This window comes from Capricornis sumatraensis, chromosome 5 (assembly GCF_032405125.1).
Source record: "Capricornis sumatraensis isolate serow.1 chromosome 5, serow.2, whole genome shotgun sequence".
Classification (NCBI taxonomy): Eukaryota; Metazoa; Chordata; class Mammalia; order Artiodactyla; family Bovidae; genus Capricornis; species Capricornis sumatraensis.
This window is the reverse complement of record NC_091073.1, coordinates 72,485,956-72,502,722: the sequence shown is the minus strand read 5'-3', so window position 1 is coordinate 72,502,722 and position 16,767 is coordinate 72,485,956. Positions and strand designations below refer to the sequence as shown.

General features: G+C 40.2%; 1 protein-coding gene across 1 annotated transcript in view; it reads left to right on the top strand.

Moving 5' to 3' along the window:
- CREB5 (cAMP responsive element binding protein 5) overlaps positions 1–16,767 on the top strand; it is a 347,045-nt gene that overhangs the window by 12,349 nt on the left and 317,929 nt on the right. The window contains exon 3 of the mRNA XM_068972747.1: positions 8,036–8,157. Coding sequence (XP_068828848.1) covers positions 8,036–8,157 — 122 coding nt within the window. The remainder of the gene's footprint in view (positions 1–8,035; positions 8,158–16,767) is intronic.

The window sequence follows — 16,767 nt, the reverse complement described above, 5'->3', positions numbered from 1 at the left end:
TCCAAATCTACTGCCCATGGCTCTTTGCTGTAAACCCTACTTAACAATCCAAGAACATTTTAATAGAAAAGTCAGAGGAAAGGTGACATATCACTGCAAATTCTTTTTGGAATGCACTGGGATATAAAAAGTACATAAATCACACACAGCGCACGCGCGCACACACACACACACACACACACAAACACAGCCCATGCTTCCCTTCTTTCTCTTCCATCAGTGGCAAAGTTACATAATGATTTCTCACTATGGAAATCAATCAGATCTTCATGGAACAGAGGGTGGTGGAGATGGCTTGCACCAGAGGGCAGCATGATAATAGCAAGAGCTACCACTTATTGCCGTATCTTGTGCCAGTAATTGTGGCCCCTGCTTTATATACACTGTCATTTAATCCTGGCCACTTTTTTTTTTTCATATGAGTGAAAAACATCAAGAGGATAAGCAATTTGTCCAAAGTCCCTATCTATGTTTTTCTTACTATACATCTACATTTGGTGAGATATGCTATGGGGTCGCACAGAGTCGGACATGACTGAAGCAACTTAGCAGCAGCAGCAGCAGCATATTATTCTTAGCATATTTCAGCCTAAGATTTATGTTTGGATATAAGTCTATGAACTGCTTTTTATTATATTATTGATTTATCTCTTCAGTTCAGTTCAGTCACTCAGTCATGTCCGACTTTTTGCGACCCCATGAATCGCAGCATGCCAGGCTTCCCTGGAGTTCACCCAAACCCACGTCCATCAAGTCGGTGATGCCATCCAGCCATCTCATCCTCGGTTGTCCCCTTCTCCTCCTGCCCCTAATCCCTCCCAGCATCAGAGTCTTTTCCAATGAGTCAACTCTTCGCATGGGGTGGCCAAAGTACTGGAGTTTCAGCTTTAGCATCATTCCTTCCAAAGAACACCCAGAACTGATTTCCTTCAGAATGGACTGGTTGGATCTCCTTGCAGTCCAAGGGACTCTCAAGAGTCTTCTCCAACAACACAGTTCAAAAGCATCAATTCTTTGGCGGTCAGCCTTCTTCACAGTCCAACTCTCACATCCATACATGACCACAGGAAAAACCATAGCCTTGACTAGACAGACCTTTGTTGGCAAAGTAATGTCTCTGCTTTTGAATATGCTCTCTAGGTTGGTCATAACTTTCCTTTCAAGGAGTAAGCGTCTTTTAATTTCATGGCTGCAATCACCATCTGCAGTGATTTTGGAGCCCCCCAAAATAAAGTCTGACACTGTTTCCACTGTTTCCCCATCTATTTCCCATGAAGTGATGGGACCAGATGCCATGATCTTAGTTTTCTATGTTGAGCTTTAAGCCAACTTTTTCACTCTCCTCTTTCACTTTCAAGAGGCTTTTTAGCAGTCATCAAATGGGAAGAAGAGTCAAACATTTTTAGAAGGAAATTATAACAATGCATTAGCATTTAGAGGAATGAAGAGTTGTGTTTTTAAATCAGATTTTCTCATCCACTGTGATAAGTTACTACTGCCATCTAGGCTAGGTCATCTTGTTATTCATGTTTTTAATTGGTCAAGCAAAGTAGAATTTTAAAAATTCACCTGAATATGTCAGAGGCCTTGATTGAAAATCTCCTTTTATATATGAAAAATTGACTTCTAGTCTATTTAATCTGGAACTCAATTCCTTTTGACAAAGAGTGTAGGAGAACTTGGGCAATTAGTGACTAAGTGGAAGCATTAAGCTTTCGATTCCACTATTCAGGGCAGATTTTGACCCCTTCATTTATGTGGCCAGCGAAGATGTGGTTTCACAGTGTTAGTAACACTTTTTACTGGCTTAGCTCCTCTAAACAGAATTAAAATTGTGACTTAATGGCTGTTGAAACACTTAGAGTTAGGCCGTGGCTGATAGTATGCAGGTGTGGAAAATAGACTTGTATTTTTAAATCCATACTGCTGTCTTCTGAAACCATATGTCGTAAGAGATGCCCTTATCAGAGCATGCTCTGGTTGACTCATATCCTAAGGGTGCCTAGTCCACCAGCTCTCTACCTTGACAGTGAATGGATTGCAGCATGTTAGTTAAGAGTGTGAGAGTGTGTCTCACCTCTTACTGATCTGGATCACCCCAGTCCAGGTCAGTTTTTAAGTATCCCAGAGCTGTTGTTAAAAGCCAAATTTGCTTTGGTTTGTTCTATAGGAGCACTGCCTCTTGGGACAGATGTCACTGTCACTGAGAGGACCCTATTGCTCCTATTGTATATTCACACTCAATAAAAGGCACATTTATTGCAAAGAAGCCTGTTTAGAATTCTGTGGAATTCTGTCGGTTGTTACTGATTATTGCTCTTATGAAGGATTATGTATTTTAAAATTCATTTAATGTAAACTTTCTTAACTAGAACGCTGTTAAAATGCAGGTAAGGGATAAGAATATTTCTATGAAAGCATTGGTTGAAAATAGTGGGATAAATCTGACTATAAAAAGAATATTAAAAATCTCTAAGAGAGATGCCTTTTTTGAGAACCTTAACTCTTACCAAAATAGATAGGCTACTTCTAATATTTTTCTCTATTGATTTGAGCAGCATTCTTAAGGAATTCCATTAAGCCACATTTTGTTGGCTGAAATTGAGTCACGCAAATTATAAAAATGCATTGCCTTTAAAAAAATACCCTACAGTTAGAATGGTCACTAATTCAAACTGATCTTTCTTATAAATTGTCTGAATAAGTGAGGCTTTTATAGTATCGATTTAATACAGAATGATATAAAATTACTTTATAGAGTCCTTTAGTAATACCATCACTGAGACTATGAGACCAATAGGAAAAAAATTTTTGCTTAGGTGACTCACATTTTTTTCTCCTCTGGTATATGATGGGAAATCTGCTTTTCCCTTTTTCTTAAATTGATGACATGTCACCTTGCCTTTTTTATTAAAAAAAAAGAAACATAGACAGACATATAACTCAAACACAGCTCTGAAACTGAATAAAGTAGCAACCTATTATTAAATGTAAACCAGACTAAACACTTTTTAAAAGAAGAATTGGGTTTCATGCTTTAGCTTTGTGCTTGTCATTTAGGTTTTGGAATAATCATACTTCCTGGGACTGAACCACTTGATGGTAGGCAGACTATGGATTGACTGAAAACTTAGTGAGTTGTTTTTTTCCCTATTAGTTCTAGCCATACACTTGTGGTCCTTCCCAGGTGAGATGTAATGTGATGCAGGATTTTTTTTATCACAGAAATGATGGGTAAATGCCTAACTCATAATGCCATGTTTGTGGTCCTTTTCCTGGCAGATAGGCAAATAGAGTCTGCTCTGTTGGCAGATATCCTTTAGTGAGCTATTTACAGAGGCAGTGATTTTATGAGAAGATGCTCCATTTTCAAGAAATAGACTCATCATTCCAGGAAGGGAAGTAGATATTGAAATATGACAAACTTTACAAAAGATATTTTATCCCTTTTGGTACAAATCTTTCTTGTCTGGTTGGTAAATATATCCCCAAGGATGCTTGAGAGGAGTAGAAGAGGCTAAGATTTCTTGCTTGCACTGGCCCTGGGTGTCTAGGTCTCCTGAGACCTTGGCTTGATGTGCTCTTTGTAGACTGTGAGAAGGTGGCACACAAGCTGCAGCTCCCATGCAGATTTACAAAGGTTATAGCTACAACTCAGGTAGCATTCAGACTCAAAAACTAGTAACTTTTAGTTTGAGATTTGGGATTGAGAGTCTCCATCTCTCATTCAGATGGTCCCCACTGGAGTAAAAGCACTAAAAGAAAGGAGAGCAGCAGTCCTTAAATGATCATGTCAACTCTGAGTTCTGAGTGGAACCAGTTCCTATAAGTCCTTGGAGTTTAACTCGTCACTACTGAACACACCTTCGGTATTATCCACAGACAGAGCATCAGTCACTGTTATTCAGGACATAGAAACTGCTGCCGCTAGAGATAACTGGTGTATGCTCTTGGTTCTAAATAAGGCATAGATTAGAAGAATTTTAACTTTGGCCATGGATATTACTCACTTATTTCTGGTCTGATCTCAGCTGGAATAGTTACTTGACAAGGCATTCATGTGGCCGAGAAACTCTGCCTCTTTTATTTAAGCTGCTGATAGATTTAGCTGTTCCCTCTTTTGAAGATTTGCACATTTCCTGGCTTACTTGGAACTGGTACCATGTGGGATCAAAGATGACTTGAGACCCTGTATTAATTCTAATAAATGTTAAAACAAAAGTTAAGCTCCATTTTCTGGTTCCTGTTGTAACTGGAAAGAATAGCTCATTCACAAGAAGAGAATGAATTAAATATTCAGAACAGTGTGCCTTATCTATTCCAAATGTGAATATAGATAAATGTTTTGCCTTCCCTTCACTCTTATCATACAGCAAAGAAAGTCACATTTGGTAACAACTCTGGGGCCCTCCTCTGGGTCTTTGGATCTGGGGAGGAGGGGGCCGGCTGTCTTTACTGCCCATGGCTGCTCTTGTTCCACAGCTTTGTCTCCCTGTTGCTGCAGAGATGTTCGTCATGATGGATGGTGCTGTTGCTACCCTGTGCCATGCTCCTTCACTCTCCTTTGTTGATGTATGTGGGTATATGTGGGTATCTGGGAATAATTTTGCTTTAGCGAAGATAGAAAACATCTCTCAACTTTGCTTGGGGCTTGGGTCCCCAAATGCCAACCTGAATTCAATTTTAGGGACCATCTCATGAACTTGTCCCAGAGTTCAGAAGTCTTATAGAGCTTCTAGGATTACTATTCTCTTTACCCGGAATCATGGCCCTCAACTTCTAAATCTCCAACAGAGAAGCATAGAGAAATAAAAGGAAAAATAAAACCTGGCAAACGAAATTCCTACTGATGACAAGTGGTCTAATATTTCAGTTCTGTTATGTGATACTTTCTCAGGTTTTTTTAGTCACAAAAATATTCTTGCTGGATAGTGAAGAGTCTGTAGGCTTGTAGTGCAGTAGTGTAGTTCTATTGTGTGAAGGATATAAATGATTGCAAGATACTTCAGAAGAACCAAGGATTGTTTAAGGATTGTTCATTACCAATACAGTTATATGACTCCATTTCTAAATGGTGCCCAAGGTGAGTTTCAGTTTCCTTGTAAGTAAAATGGAGGAGGTAATTTTTACCTAATGTGGTTGGTGTGAAAATTAATGAGATGATGCAGCAAAATACTTAGCAGTATGTTTGGCATGGAACAGCGTGAAAGGATTAGTTAGTCAGTCTTTTCCGACTCTTTGCAACCCCATGGACTATAACCTGCCAGGCTCCTCTGTCCATGGAATTCTCTAGGCAAGAATACTGGAGTGTATTGTAATTCCCTTCTCCATGGGATCTTCCCCACCCAAGGATCGAACCTGGGTCTCCTGTGTGGTAGGCAGATTATTTACAGTTTGGAATGGAATAAGCACCCAGTAAAGGTACAGCCATACACACGAACACACACACACACACACACACACACACACACACACACACACACTTTTATTTCCGCTCCCGGTTCCTGTCCACTTACACCCTCTGTTTATAAAACTCTGTCTAGCCCTTACTCTGGCCGAATTTCTAGTATCTAACCAGTTGTTACTGGTGTTCCTGTCCTGCTGTTCTTTACATGGTCATATGTATCTTTGACCTACTACAGTGACTTTCGAATGGAACCCGGTTATGGTGGTGATTTTATGATCCAAACCTTGTTTGAAAGATGATGAGCATGTCCAGAGAATGTAGGTAATTTTCCCTAAATCACACAATTATCACATCTAGATTTCTGAGTTGTCAATATCGTCTTTTACTCTTGTACCCAAGACCTTTGGACCTATAAGGAGAGTCTGGGCAAAGCATGGGGTTTAGATTGAGGAAGGATTATGGTCATAGGTAAGAGAGGACTTAATAGTGATAAGATGGTTATAAATCATGTGACCTTGTGCAAAGTACTTATTTCTCCTGTTTTAAAATAATATGTACCCTGCTTACCTCATAGGATCTTGTGAGATCTGGGTTCTAGACAATGTGGGTGAAAATGTTTGTGAACTGCAAAATGCTGAATAAATACTAATTTTATTATAAACACTGTGTGGTATATATAACTGTTATAGATATGTATGGATATGTAGGTATATGTGTCCATGCATGCCAAGTTGCTTCAGTTGTTGCTAAATTGCTCTTTGTGACCCTATGGACTCTACGGACCCTATGCCAGGCTCCTCTGTCCCTGGGATTCTCCAGGTAACAATATTGGAGTGGATTGCCATGCCCTCCTCCAGGGGATCTTCCCAACCCAGGGATCAAACCCACATCTCTTATGTCTTCTGCACTGGCAGGAAGATTCTTTGATGCTAGCGCCACTAGGGAAGCCCTTGTAGGAATATATGTATAGCTTAATAAATGAATGTACATTTTAATAAAACCATTTTTAGCAAAACCCAATGCTTTGTATATCTTTTGTCTGTAGTGTCCAATTTATAATCATCTGGCCCTCCTACTGGCTCTCCATGTACTACAAAGGGAGCTCAAGATCTTGGAGACCAGACTAAGAATGGGGAAGAATGCAGGTAGATATTTTGTTGCATTTGAATCCAAGTCAACCATTTGGGTCCTTAACAGGTAGGAAAGCCCCATGCCCATAGTGTATCAGGAGACATTGCCTTGGAAAGGCTCATTAAATGGAAATATCAAGTCTTTTTCAGCTTCATAGATATTAAGATTATTCTTTGACTTTCAATGGATAATTTACTAAAATTAACTTCTCTATGATTTAGAAAATGAAATAGGATTCTAGTTTCTGGTCATATAGGAACATATAAAGAGAATGCCAAAACTGCAATTTCATTGCAACTTGGGGACTTTCTGCAGTTGACTGGTGTTGATGACTAAGAGGACTGTCCAGAAAGAGATTTGAGGCTGAATGTAGATCGTTGGACAATGTTGTAATCCATCTAGCAGTGTCTGCCATAGACTCAGATGGGAATAATGCATGCACATAATGGAAATAGCACCAAGCCCTTGGTTACAATACCAGGGTTGCTACATCTACCCGGAAGATCTTGAATAAGACCCTTAATCACTCAGAGCTTCAGTTTTCTTCACTTGCAAAACAATTAACATGGCCAGGCTTCCCACTGGGAAGTGGTCCTCTCTGGTTTTTTTAATCTTTTGTTACTGAGAGAAGTGCAGTTAACACAATTTTATTCTTATTCATGTAAGTATACTTTTACTAGGAATATAACTACTTTTAATAATTACAAAAGTGTGATTCTACACTGCTTACCTATAGGATCTTATGAGACCTAGAGTCTAGAGAATATGTACATAATATTAAGACACAAATAGTGGTTTCAGATCCTCCAGTTTTTGAAGTGGTAAACTCTCCAGACCATCAAGAACATGAAAGAAATTCTATTCCTTTTAAAATGTCTTCTCTGAACATTCTTTTGGCTATAGCAGAGGAAAATAAAATTAATAAGTATATTTTTGAGGGATGGAAGCTGAATGTGTTTGTCTTGGAACCATTCATCATCCTTCTGTGACTCTCAAAATGAGAGAAAGAATTGCTAAATCTTTATTCTCCATTAAGAAAAAGGAATCAAATGCGTGCTTCCTTCTTTTTGTTTAATATAAACATTTATTAAATATTTTATCCTCCCAGCTCCCTAAAGTCAGGCTTAACATTGACTCTAGATTTTTTTTGGCCTTATTTGAGCAAAATTGTTTTTTCCAATTAAAAAATTCTACACATTGCGACATGTATTCAAATGATATGAACCCCAGAAAGTCAACAGTGGCTTCTTCTCAACTGAAGTTTTCCAGAGGGAACCTCTCATGTGCTGCAGGCTTCTACACATCATATTCTTTCTCTGGGCTTTATGGTTTTATTTTATTCCATATTCTAATTTTATGTAAAGGGCTGGAAAGTTATGGATGGCCACTTGGCTTTGTCATTAAGGCTAGTGGAGGGGATTAGTGAATTTAGGTCGTGCTTGCCATTGGCTTTTGAGGAAACGATCCCCTGTCTAATCATTTGGTCTTTGTTTTCAGATCAGACTCCAACCCCAACGAGATTCCTGAAGAACTGCGAGGAGGTGGGGCTCTTCAGTGAGTTGGACTGCTCTCTAGAGCATGAGTTTAGGAAGGCTCAGGAGGAAGAGAGCAGCAAGCGGGTAGGTTCACTTGGATGCCTGGACAAGTGTTTCCTCTAGCACCTGCTAGACACGTCTGTGTTGAAACTAGGTGGCATTGTTGTGCTGATGTGGCTTTAAAACAGCATTTTATCCATTTACAAGTGCTTTATGTTTTTTTTTTTTTAATGGATGAATCTCTGGTTGTGGTAGAAAAATCATGGGAAAAGCAGATTATATGAAATATGGAATTCAAGCCAAAAAATTATCCTGATTCTTTTTTTTTAATTGGAGGATAATTGCTTTACAGTGTTGTGGTGGTCTCTGCCATACATCAGATGGATCATAATTATTCTTGACTTGAGTCAGATAAACTCATGGAATTTTCCATTCAAAACTAGTTGTTTTCCTTTGCTGAATAATAGCAAGATTTCCATGGGTGGTAAGTGCAGAAGACAAGGACCAGAGGGTAAGATGACAAGTGAAGGATCATAGCAGTAGAAGAGAGGATTTCATCTGATCTTGACCCAGGCTATAACTATCTGATTTCTATCATCTTCTTGGTGTCTCTCTACCACATTTCACAGTTCCTTCTTGACCATATTATCATGTATTTGTTGTTGTTGAAATAAATAGGTTCACTATAAGTGTGCATTATTTGTTCTTACAAATGTAGAAAATCTACTTTATGAATCCCTCCAGAATATACTCTTTTTTTATTGCAATGTTGTGCCGGCATTTAAAAAATCACTGTATCAGATTAAGGAAAAGAAATGGAAGCACAAGTAAATAAGATAATGAAGCTTTTTAGTATTTTTAGTTTGTTTTTATAGACCATTATTGAATGCCCACACTGTACTAAACAACACATTAGACATATCCCATGCCCCGAGACTTAAACTGTGAAAGCGGGTTGAAAGGAGGTACCAGCTACATTGTAATGGATTCTGCATTTCCAGCTGTTGCATCCGGAGAAGAAATTTTAAAAGGCTCTGATATTTCTCTAAGTGTTTCAAAACCTTTGAATCTCCCTCTATGTGAAATTAGAATAATCCCTCTCCACCAGATTTTTCATGTCACATTCTCACATCATGATAGCCGAGGGTCTGTATTCAGTCTGTACTGCTTTAGGAAAAATCCTGAAAATAGGTTACAAGAGGGATATAAAATCTCAAGCAACTCATTTTATTTATAATTAGTTATTCATACTTGACCATCTCCTACCTCCCCAGCCCCAACCCAGTGAAGGGCCTTTCTTTTTTCTTTTTTTAAAACAAACACTTATTTAGCACTTATTTGCCAGATGCTGTTCTGAGTACTTAAAATTTTTAACTAAATAAAAATAGAAGGCATGCATTCTATATTTCATTGCAATAGAAATAGATTTTTAAAAACCATAAAAATAGCAAGGAAGAGAGGAACCAAAAAGTCTAGTAAATTTACTCTGGTTGAGTAATAAATTTAGCTTTCCTGATGGACATGACATATGTAGACAACTGAGAGATTAAGTTCATTTATTCCTTGAGATAGTTAAGACCGGCTTCTTCTGAGCTATAAGTAAGGTGTATACTTGGTCCATATTGTCTTCATTTCTGACAGCAGGGTTTTAGTCAAAATGTATGCCCTTGGTTTTCCTGAAGATATTTACCAAGAACAGCAGCTTTAGAAGCCCATGATCGGGTTGTGGTTTTAGATCTTCTTTGCATAGTACTCACCATCTCCTATATGAAGCCCCAGGGGAGGAAATTCTTACAGATCTGAATTCCAGGAAACAGTTTGCTTCCCCTGAGGAACTGAAATATTTTCTCCTTGTGGACATGAGAATTTTGTAACCAGTTCTGTTTCTCTTTTTGCTTTGACTGCTTGATTAACATGAAGCCAAACTGACTGTTTGACTTTGAGAACTTTTTAGAACACGGTAATGAGCATTTTACTTCCCCACAGACTAGACTTTCAGTTCCAGTTTATATTTCCTCTGGTCCCAGTTTTTAATGTAGAGTGACATTTTCATGATCTACATTTTCTTTGTGTATGTGAGTTGCTTTTGATTCTCTGTGGGTTGAGTACAAAAAAGTGTTAAAATATTCAGGCAAACAAAGTTGAGGAGGACTACTGCCATTGAAGAAATATGTTTTTCTTCTCTTTCAAATGTTGCTCTTAGCAACATTAGTCATGTGATGACTTTGAGAAGGGTATGTGGGTGGGGGATCCTGCAGCCAGCTTCCCCCATGGTTTTGGGGTGGGCCCCTCAGGAGACCAGTGTCTCACACCCCAACTTCACTTGCACGCACTGGAAGTTGGACAGCATTCAGACTGTTGAAGTTTCCTCTTCCACTGCCTTGTTCAAACCAGTGGGCCAAATCCAGCCTCGGTGGCCATGACTACACAAGTAGGCACTTTCTTGAGGCCTCAGGCAGGGTGACTCATCCAACGGCCAAATGAGCTGTGTTGGTGACTTCTTGTGTACGTTGGTGTGTTGGTGATTTCCTTGGAAGCCACATGATGGGGAATGTGGAGTAGGAGATGCTGTCTCGTCTGCCAACATATTTCTATTCATCCCTTCCTCCGCATTTCTCCAGCTTCCAACATCCTTGGCACACTGTCACCACCAGCTCCTACTTCATTTATTTGTTCCCCGCTTGAATAGTAGGAATACGAGTTCTTTTTTTTAAAAAAAATCTTTTGGTTGGGAGGTGTGTGGGATCTTAGTTCCCTGACCAGGGAGTAAACCTGTGCCGCTAGTATTGGAAGCATGGAGTCTTAAACAGTGAACCCCCAGGGAAGTCCTGGAATACAAGTTGTTTTTCAGGGCATACCTTGTCATCATTAAGTTCTGTCTCCTCCCTTGTCCCTTTTGCTGCACATTCGGAGAACAATTCCTTTTTAATTCTACATTCTAACTCTCTTCTAATTTATTTTCCTCTGAGACTGCTAATAGAAGACTTGCAATAGTTCCTCATGCTAAATCAGTTCAGTCCTGTCTGAGTCTTTGTGATGCTATGGACCATAGGCTGCCAGGCTCCTCTGTCCGTGGGATTCCCCAGGCAAGAATGGAGTGGGTTGCCATGCCCTCTTCCAGGGGGTCCTTCCAACCCAGGGATCACACCCGTGTCTCTTATGTCTCCTGCACTGGCAGGTGTGTTCCTTACCACTGGCACCACTTGGGAAGCCCATTAGTTCCCTCAGCAAGTTTTATTTTGTAAAGTGGGAGATGGATTTGTTTATATGGAAAATTTGGTTTAAAAAGATTTTTGCTTGAACTTGCTAAATACTTTATACAGAAATGTTAGAAAGACTGAACTGGTCCTTTCCTCCTCCTTTAAAATTCTAGCTGAAGTTTGGTCTAGAAAATTCTATCAAAGAGCAAATAGATAGTTGGTTGTTGTTTAGCCTGTGTGGCTATCTGTTGGGAAAAATTCTGTTCGACAGACTATCTTTAATCCTGATACATTGCCAAAAGTATTCCAACATGTGTATAGAGTGAGGACAGGCTGGAGGCAGGTAATGACCAATGGAAAAGCCCTAGTGTCTGTATCCACAGCATATATTATATAGCAGATGACGCGTTCCATAATTGCCTCAACCTTCCACCTTAGCATAAACCCATAGCTTCAAAACTCTTTAATTAGAGATATATTTTTTCTCTTGAAAAAGTATTCCTCACTAGCAGTATCACGGATCTCAACTTGCCTAGTCAGGCTAGTGCGTGTCCTGAAACAGACGAGAAACTTTTGTTCATCATTTATTCACACAATAAATATTTTTGAGAGCCCATCATGTGCTAGGCACTGTCCAAGGCACTGGTGAATATACGGACTAAAGCTGATTTTAAAACAGAAAACGAAAAATCCCTGACTTCAGGTTGCTTACTTCTCATGGGCAAGACAAACAGTAAACAAGTAAAACCAATAGAATATATAACATGTCCGAAGGTGAAAAGTGCTGTAGAGAAAAATATTTCAGGGAAGGGGCACAGGGAGTGTTGGGAGTGATCTAAGGGGCCTCCCTGGTGAGCGAACATGCAGCTGTGACCTGAAGGAGGAAGAAGTCAGAACCAGTTGTGTACTGGGGAGGAGAGTAGAGAGAGCAGTAGGTGCAATGCCCTGAGGCTGGAGGGTGCTCTTTGCTGGAGAAACAGCAAAGAGCAGGGTGTGCAGTGATGGGCAGAGTGGGCATGCAGGGTCATATCCAAGAAAGCTGAGTAGGCTTCAGTCTAAGTGAGATGGAGAACCATAGGACAACTGTAAGGAGAGGTATCATAGCATCTGACTTACATACAGCAGATCTCCTATAGACCAACGAGTTCCATTCCCAGAGAGCGTAAGTCCAATTTGTTTCTAAGTCCAATAAAGTTAGCCTCGATACCCAACTAACACAAGCACTTATATAGTACTGTACTGTAATAGGTTTCACACAATAATACATAAAAAACAAACCCCCCAAATAAAGAAAATATTTTAAATCTTACAGTACAGTACCTTGAAAAGTTCAGTAGTACAGTACAACAGCTGGTACTTCTTAGCAGTGCCATCTGTATCACCACGGCTTTTATACATGTTTGTGGACATCCTGGGCTTGAAATAAAGATACTGCAGTGCTGAAATCTACACAGTACTCTACAGTAAAGTGCACAAAAGTACAACCACCTGCGCACGTGACAGACACGTGAACTAACCTACAAGATTGGACACGCAAATACGTGTTTGAATCTTTGAAATTTCACAACTTGAAGGTTTCTATATAGGGGACTTACTGTGTAACAAAGTTTACTTGGCTGCCAAGTTGAAAGTAAATTATTGAAAGGAAATAGCAAAGTGAGACCAGTTAGGAGGGTATCTTAAGAATCTAGGTTAAAGATGATGGCAGATTGGTCCAAGGTGCAGATGGAAGGGGTAGTTAGATTCTGGATTAATTTGAAGATAGAGCCAACAGGAATTGGTGATGAATTAGGTCTCAGAAGTAATAGATGGAATTCAGGATAAAACCAGGTTTTTGACCTCAGCAACTGAAAGGATGGAGTTGCCTGTGGGAAAAACAAGTTTGAAGGGCAAATTGAAGAGATTGTTTGCAAACTTGTTAAGGGGAAATATCTACTGGGCAGATGAATATATAGATATGTAATACAGGACCTGTCTGAAAATATAAATTGGTAGGTCATTGGCATGTCGTTATTGTTGTTTAGTCACTCATTCGTGTTCAGCTACTTTGCAACCCCATGGACTGTAGCTTTCCAGGCTCCTCTATCCATGGGATTTCCCAGACAAGAATACTGGAATGGGTTACCTTTTCCTTCTCCAGGGGATCTTCCTGACCCAAGGAATCTTCCCAACTCAGGGATCAAACCCATGTCTCCTGCACTGGCAGGCAGATTCTTTACCACTGAGCCACCTGGGAGGTGGTGTTTAAATGCATGAGACTCAAGGGAATGACCTGGGCTAGGGGTGAATGGAGATGAGGTAGAGAAGAGGTCTGAGTATGGAACTTGGCAGAGTCCTCCAGAATCCTCCAAGACAGTCTTCCACTCTCCTCAGTGGTCAGAGATGACACAGAAGACTATGAGACATGGAGAGTCAAGTATGGGAACCCAGGCAGTAATACTGAATAGATACCAGTAACTGACAATCTGCATGTTGATCTCATGTTCCACATTAGTGGAAAAAACAAAAACAAAAGATTTTGTTAAAGGATGGATTGACCTCTCACATTTGATTTCTTTTTTACAGAAGAGCTCCAACAGTGCCTATCTAGGAGGAGAGAGAGAGCTTCATCATGTGATAACAGTTGTGTGTGAGTGTGTGTGTGTGTGTGTGTGTATGTGTTTAAGAAAGGAAGAGGAGTTGAAAGTACTAGAAATGAACTCCTTTATCTTGCTGAGAGAAATATAACATTACAGCCTAACATAGGGAAGGACCCTGAAGATGAAAAGCATGGTATATAAGTGCTAAGGGTTGTTATTCTCCCCTAGGATCTACATCTGACTCATTATGCTGATGCAGCAATAGCAAATTAGGACATTTCCGTCCTCTAGAATTCCTACCCAAATGATGAAAAGTGCAGTCTATTCCCAGAGGGTGTTGACTGTTTAACACATGGGAACAGGGGACAAGCTACAATCTTAAGATCTTGGATCCCAGCTCAACAGGAGTCATGGAACAGGGCATAGCCAGGTCAGCCTCAGCTCAGAAAAGTCAGCTGCTCAATCTGATTATATTCTGTACCTGGAAATCATGTTACCCGACACCACCAGTTACTTGGGGAGAGAGGGAGCAGAGAGGGAGGTGCTTTGCCTTCGTTGCAGTCTTGCTGTATCAGCTACTAGTGGGCATGGTTGCTCTCTGGGGGAGGTGTGAGTGGCAACGTGTGGGTGGCACAGGGTGAAAAATAAGAGATAGCAAGTTGAGAAAACTTGCAACAGCTGTATATTTCCAGTTATGTTAACATGTTGCTTCTATATTTATGCAATACAGCCCCTCTCCCTGGCTTTTCTCCCTAGCCCCTGCCTTACAAGTCTGGAGAAAAAGAAAATTCTGAAATCTAAACTTGGTTTTATCCTAGTTTTGAAAATGCCACCATGTTCTCTAAATTCTAGTAGATGAGATGGTTTTTCATCTTTTCGTGCCTTTAAAAAAGAAATCAGCATGACTGAAAGGAAACACCCATTGGGAACATTATGAGAGATGACGGCCTATTTCTTCCCCCACCCCAATAACTGGAAAATCTAACCCTTATATCGTAAGGATTCTCTTGTCCTCCCCCTCCATTTCAGCACACTAGTCATGTAAGCACTCTCCGCTTTCTCCTTATAGATTTAAATTTTGCCCTCAGCTTAGATGGAATTTGATGCTGGAAGAGAAGTTGGCTTGGTCTTTGCATCCCACTCAGGGGAATGACTAAACCAGTGGATGAACTGGAAGCTAGTTCATGAGTTTTGGTTCCCGGGGATTGAGGATTAATGAGCACAATCTCAACAGAGATTATTAAGAGTTGGTATCCACTTGCACATGTCAGTGAATCATGAGGTGATCTCAGGCTCAGCCTCAGTTTACAATGGAGTGGAAATGGAAAGCAACTCACAGAGTTGATTTTTTCATGTTTGTCTTGTGAAGTTGTTTTTTTTTTTTTTTTGGTGGAAAGTCATGGTATCCTCAAAGCTGCAAAATCCATCGTCTTTGCCTTGCAAAGAGTGAGCACATAAAATCAAGTCCCTTTTACGTGAATGATGAGGAAGGCCCATGGCTTGGAGGAGAACTGACCCAGACGGGTACTGGGGGTTTGCTCATCTCCTCCCTTAGACAGTTTGCATATTTGTCTAACTTGGACCTTAATGGATGAGTCTTCACAACATAACCTTCACATTATAGACAAAACATCTCTTGAGGCTGCAGGTTTACTTCCTAATGCTAAATCATCTGGCCATTCATGGTCGCGCCTTTAGCCAGTGTTAGGAGCCAAATTATTAGGGAATGGTGGTATTTATAATGGCAAATAAATTTCTCTTAGCTTGTGAATGGCAGGTTTTATTGTCCTTGAGTTGATTTTCTTTTTTGTCATGGGTCTTATTTATATTTGCTATCACATGATGTTTGTTCTGGCAAGATTGAGGTATCTGCCTGAGTCTTTCTGAGAACCAAACAAGGTTTTCAGAGGCTTAAGTTTGATTAGAAAGGTTTGTATTCATTCCATGCAGAAATGAGTATTTTCCTAAGAGGTGCTGATGTTGTCATTTGAAGGTGAGAAGTAGAAGAGATTTGGAAGATTAGATTCTAAGATACAGCATGAAGATTGCTAGAGGAAACTTGGCGTTGATTTTGGGAACCCCTATTTGTGTTGGAAATGTTGAGGAATACAGCAGTGTTTTCTCACACCAGGATTTCCTGTTCAGTTGTGACTAGGTATGGTAATAATCAAAGTATTTCTATACCTTTGAAGCATATCTGACACCTCTGACATTTTGAACATGTTGTTAATGATAACTTTGATTTTGGTCCCTTTTGTTAACAGGGAGTAATTATAGGTGGTTATGGCAGTGCTATGTTCCCCATGTTAAATACAGAAGAATAAACTACTTAGAGACAAGAAGAGTTGATAGGTGCTCATTAAGGGGGCCAGCGGTAGGGATGATGTGTTCTGGCTTTTCTCCTACCTTCCCCGTCCTCTCTCTGCTTCCTTGTGTTTTGCTGTTTCCACTTCCAAGTGGTTTTTGTTTACACCTTCTCTTCAGAAAACTCATATGTTCTCATAACCCACCCATCAACCCTGCCCAACAGTTCCTTTATCTGTGCGTCTAGTCCTCACCATCTCTACTCTCCAGCTGTTATTAGCATTCTCATTTGAATATGCCCCTGGTGTTTATAACTCATTATGCCCAGTACTGTGCTCAAGGCTTTCCTGTACAAACTCACTGCCACAATGAGCCCCATTCTCTGTCTGGGTCTGTCAGAGGCACAGTTCATCCACCTTGTGCATGCATGCTAAGTCACTTCAGTTGTGTCTGACTCTGCACGACCCTATGGACTACAGCCTGCCAGGCTCCTCTGTCCAAGGGATTGTCCAGGCAAGACTACTGGAGCGGGTTGCCATGCCCTCCTCCACGGAATTGTTCCGACCCAGGGATCAAACCTGTGTCTGTTATGACCCCTGCATTGGCAGGCA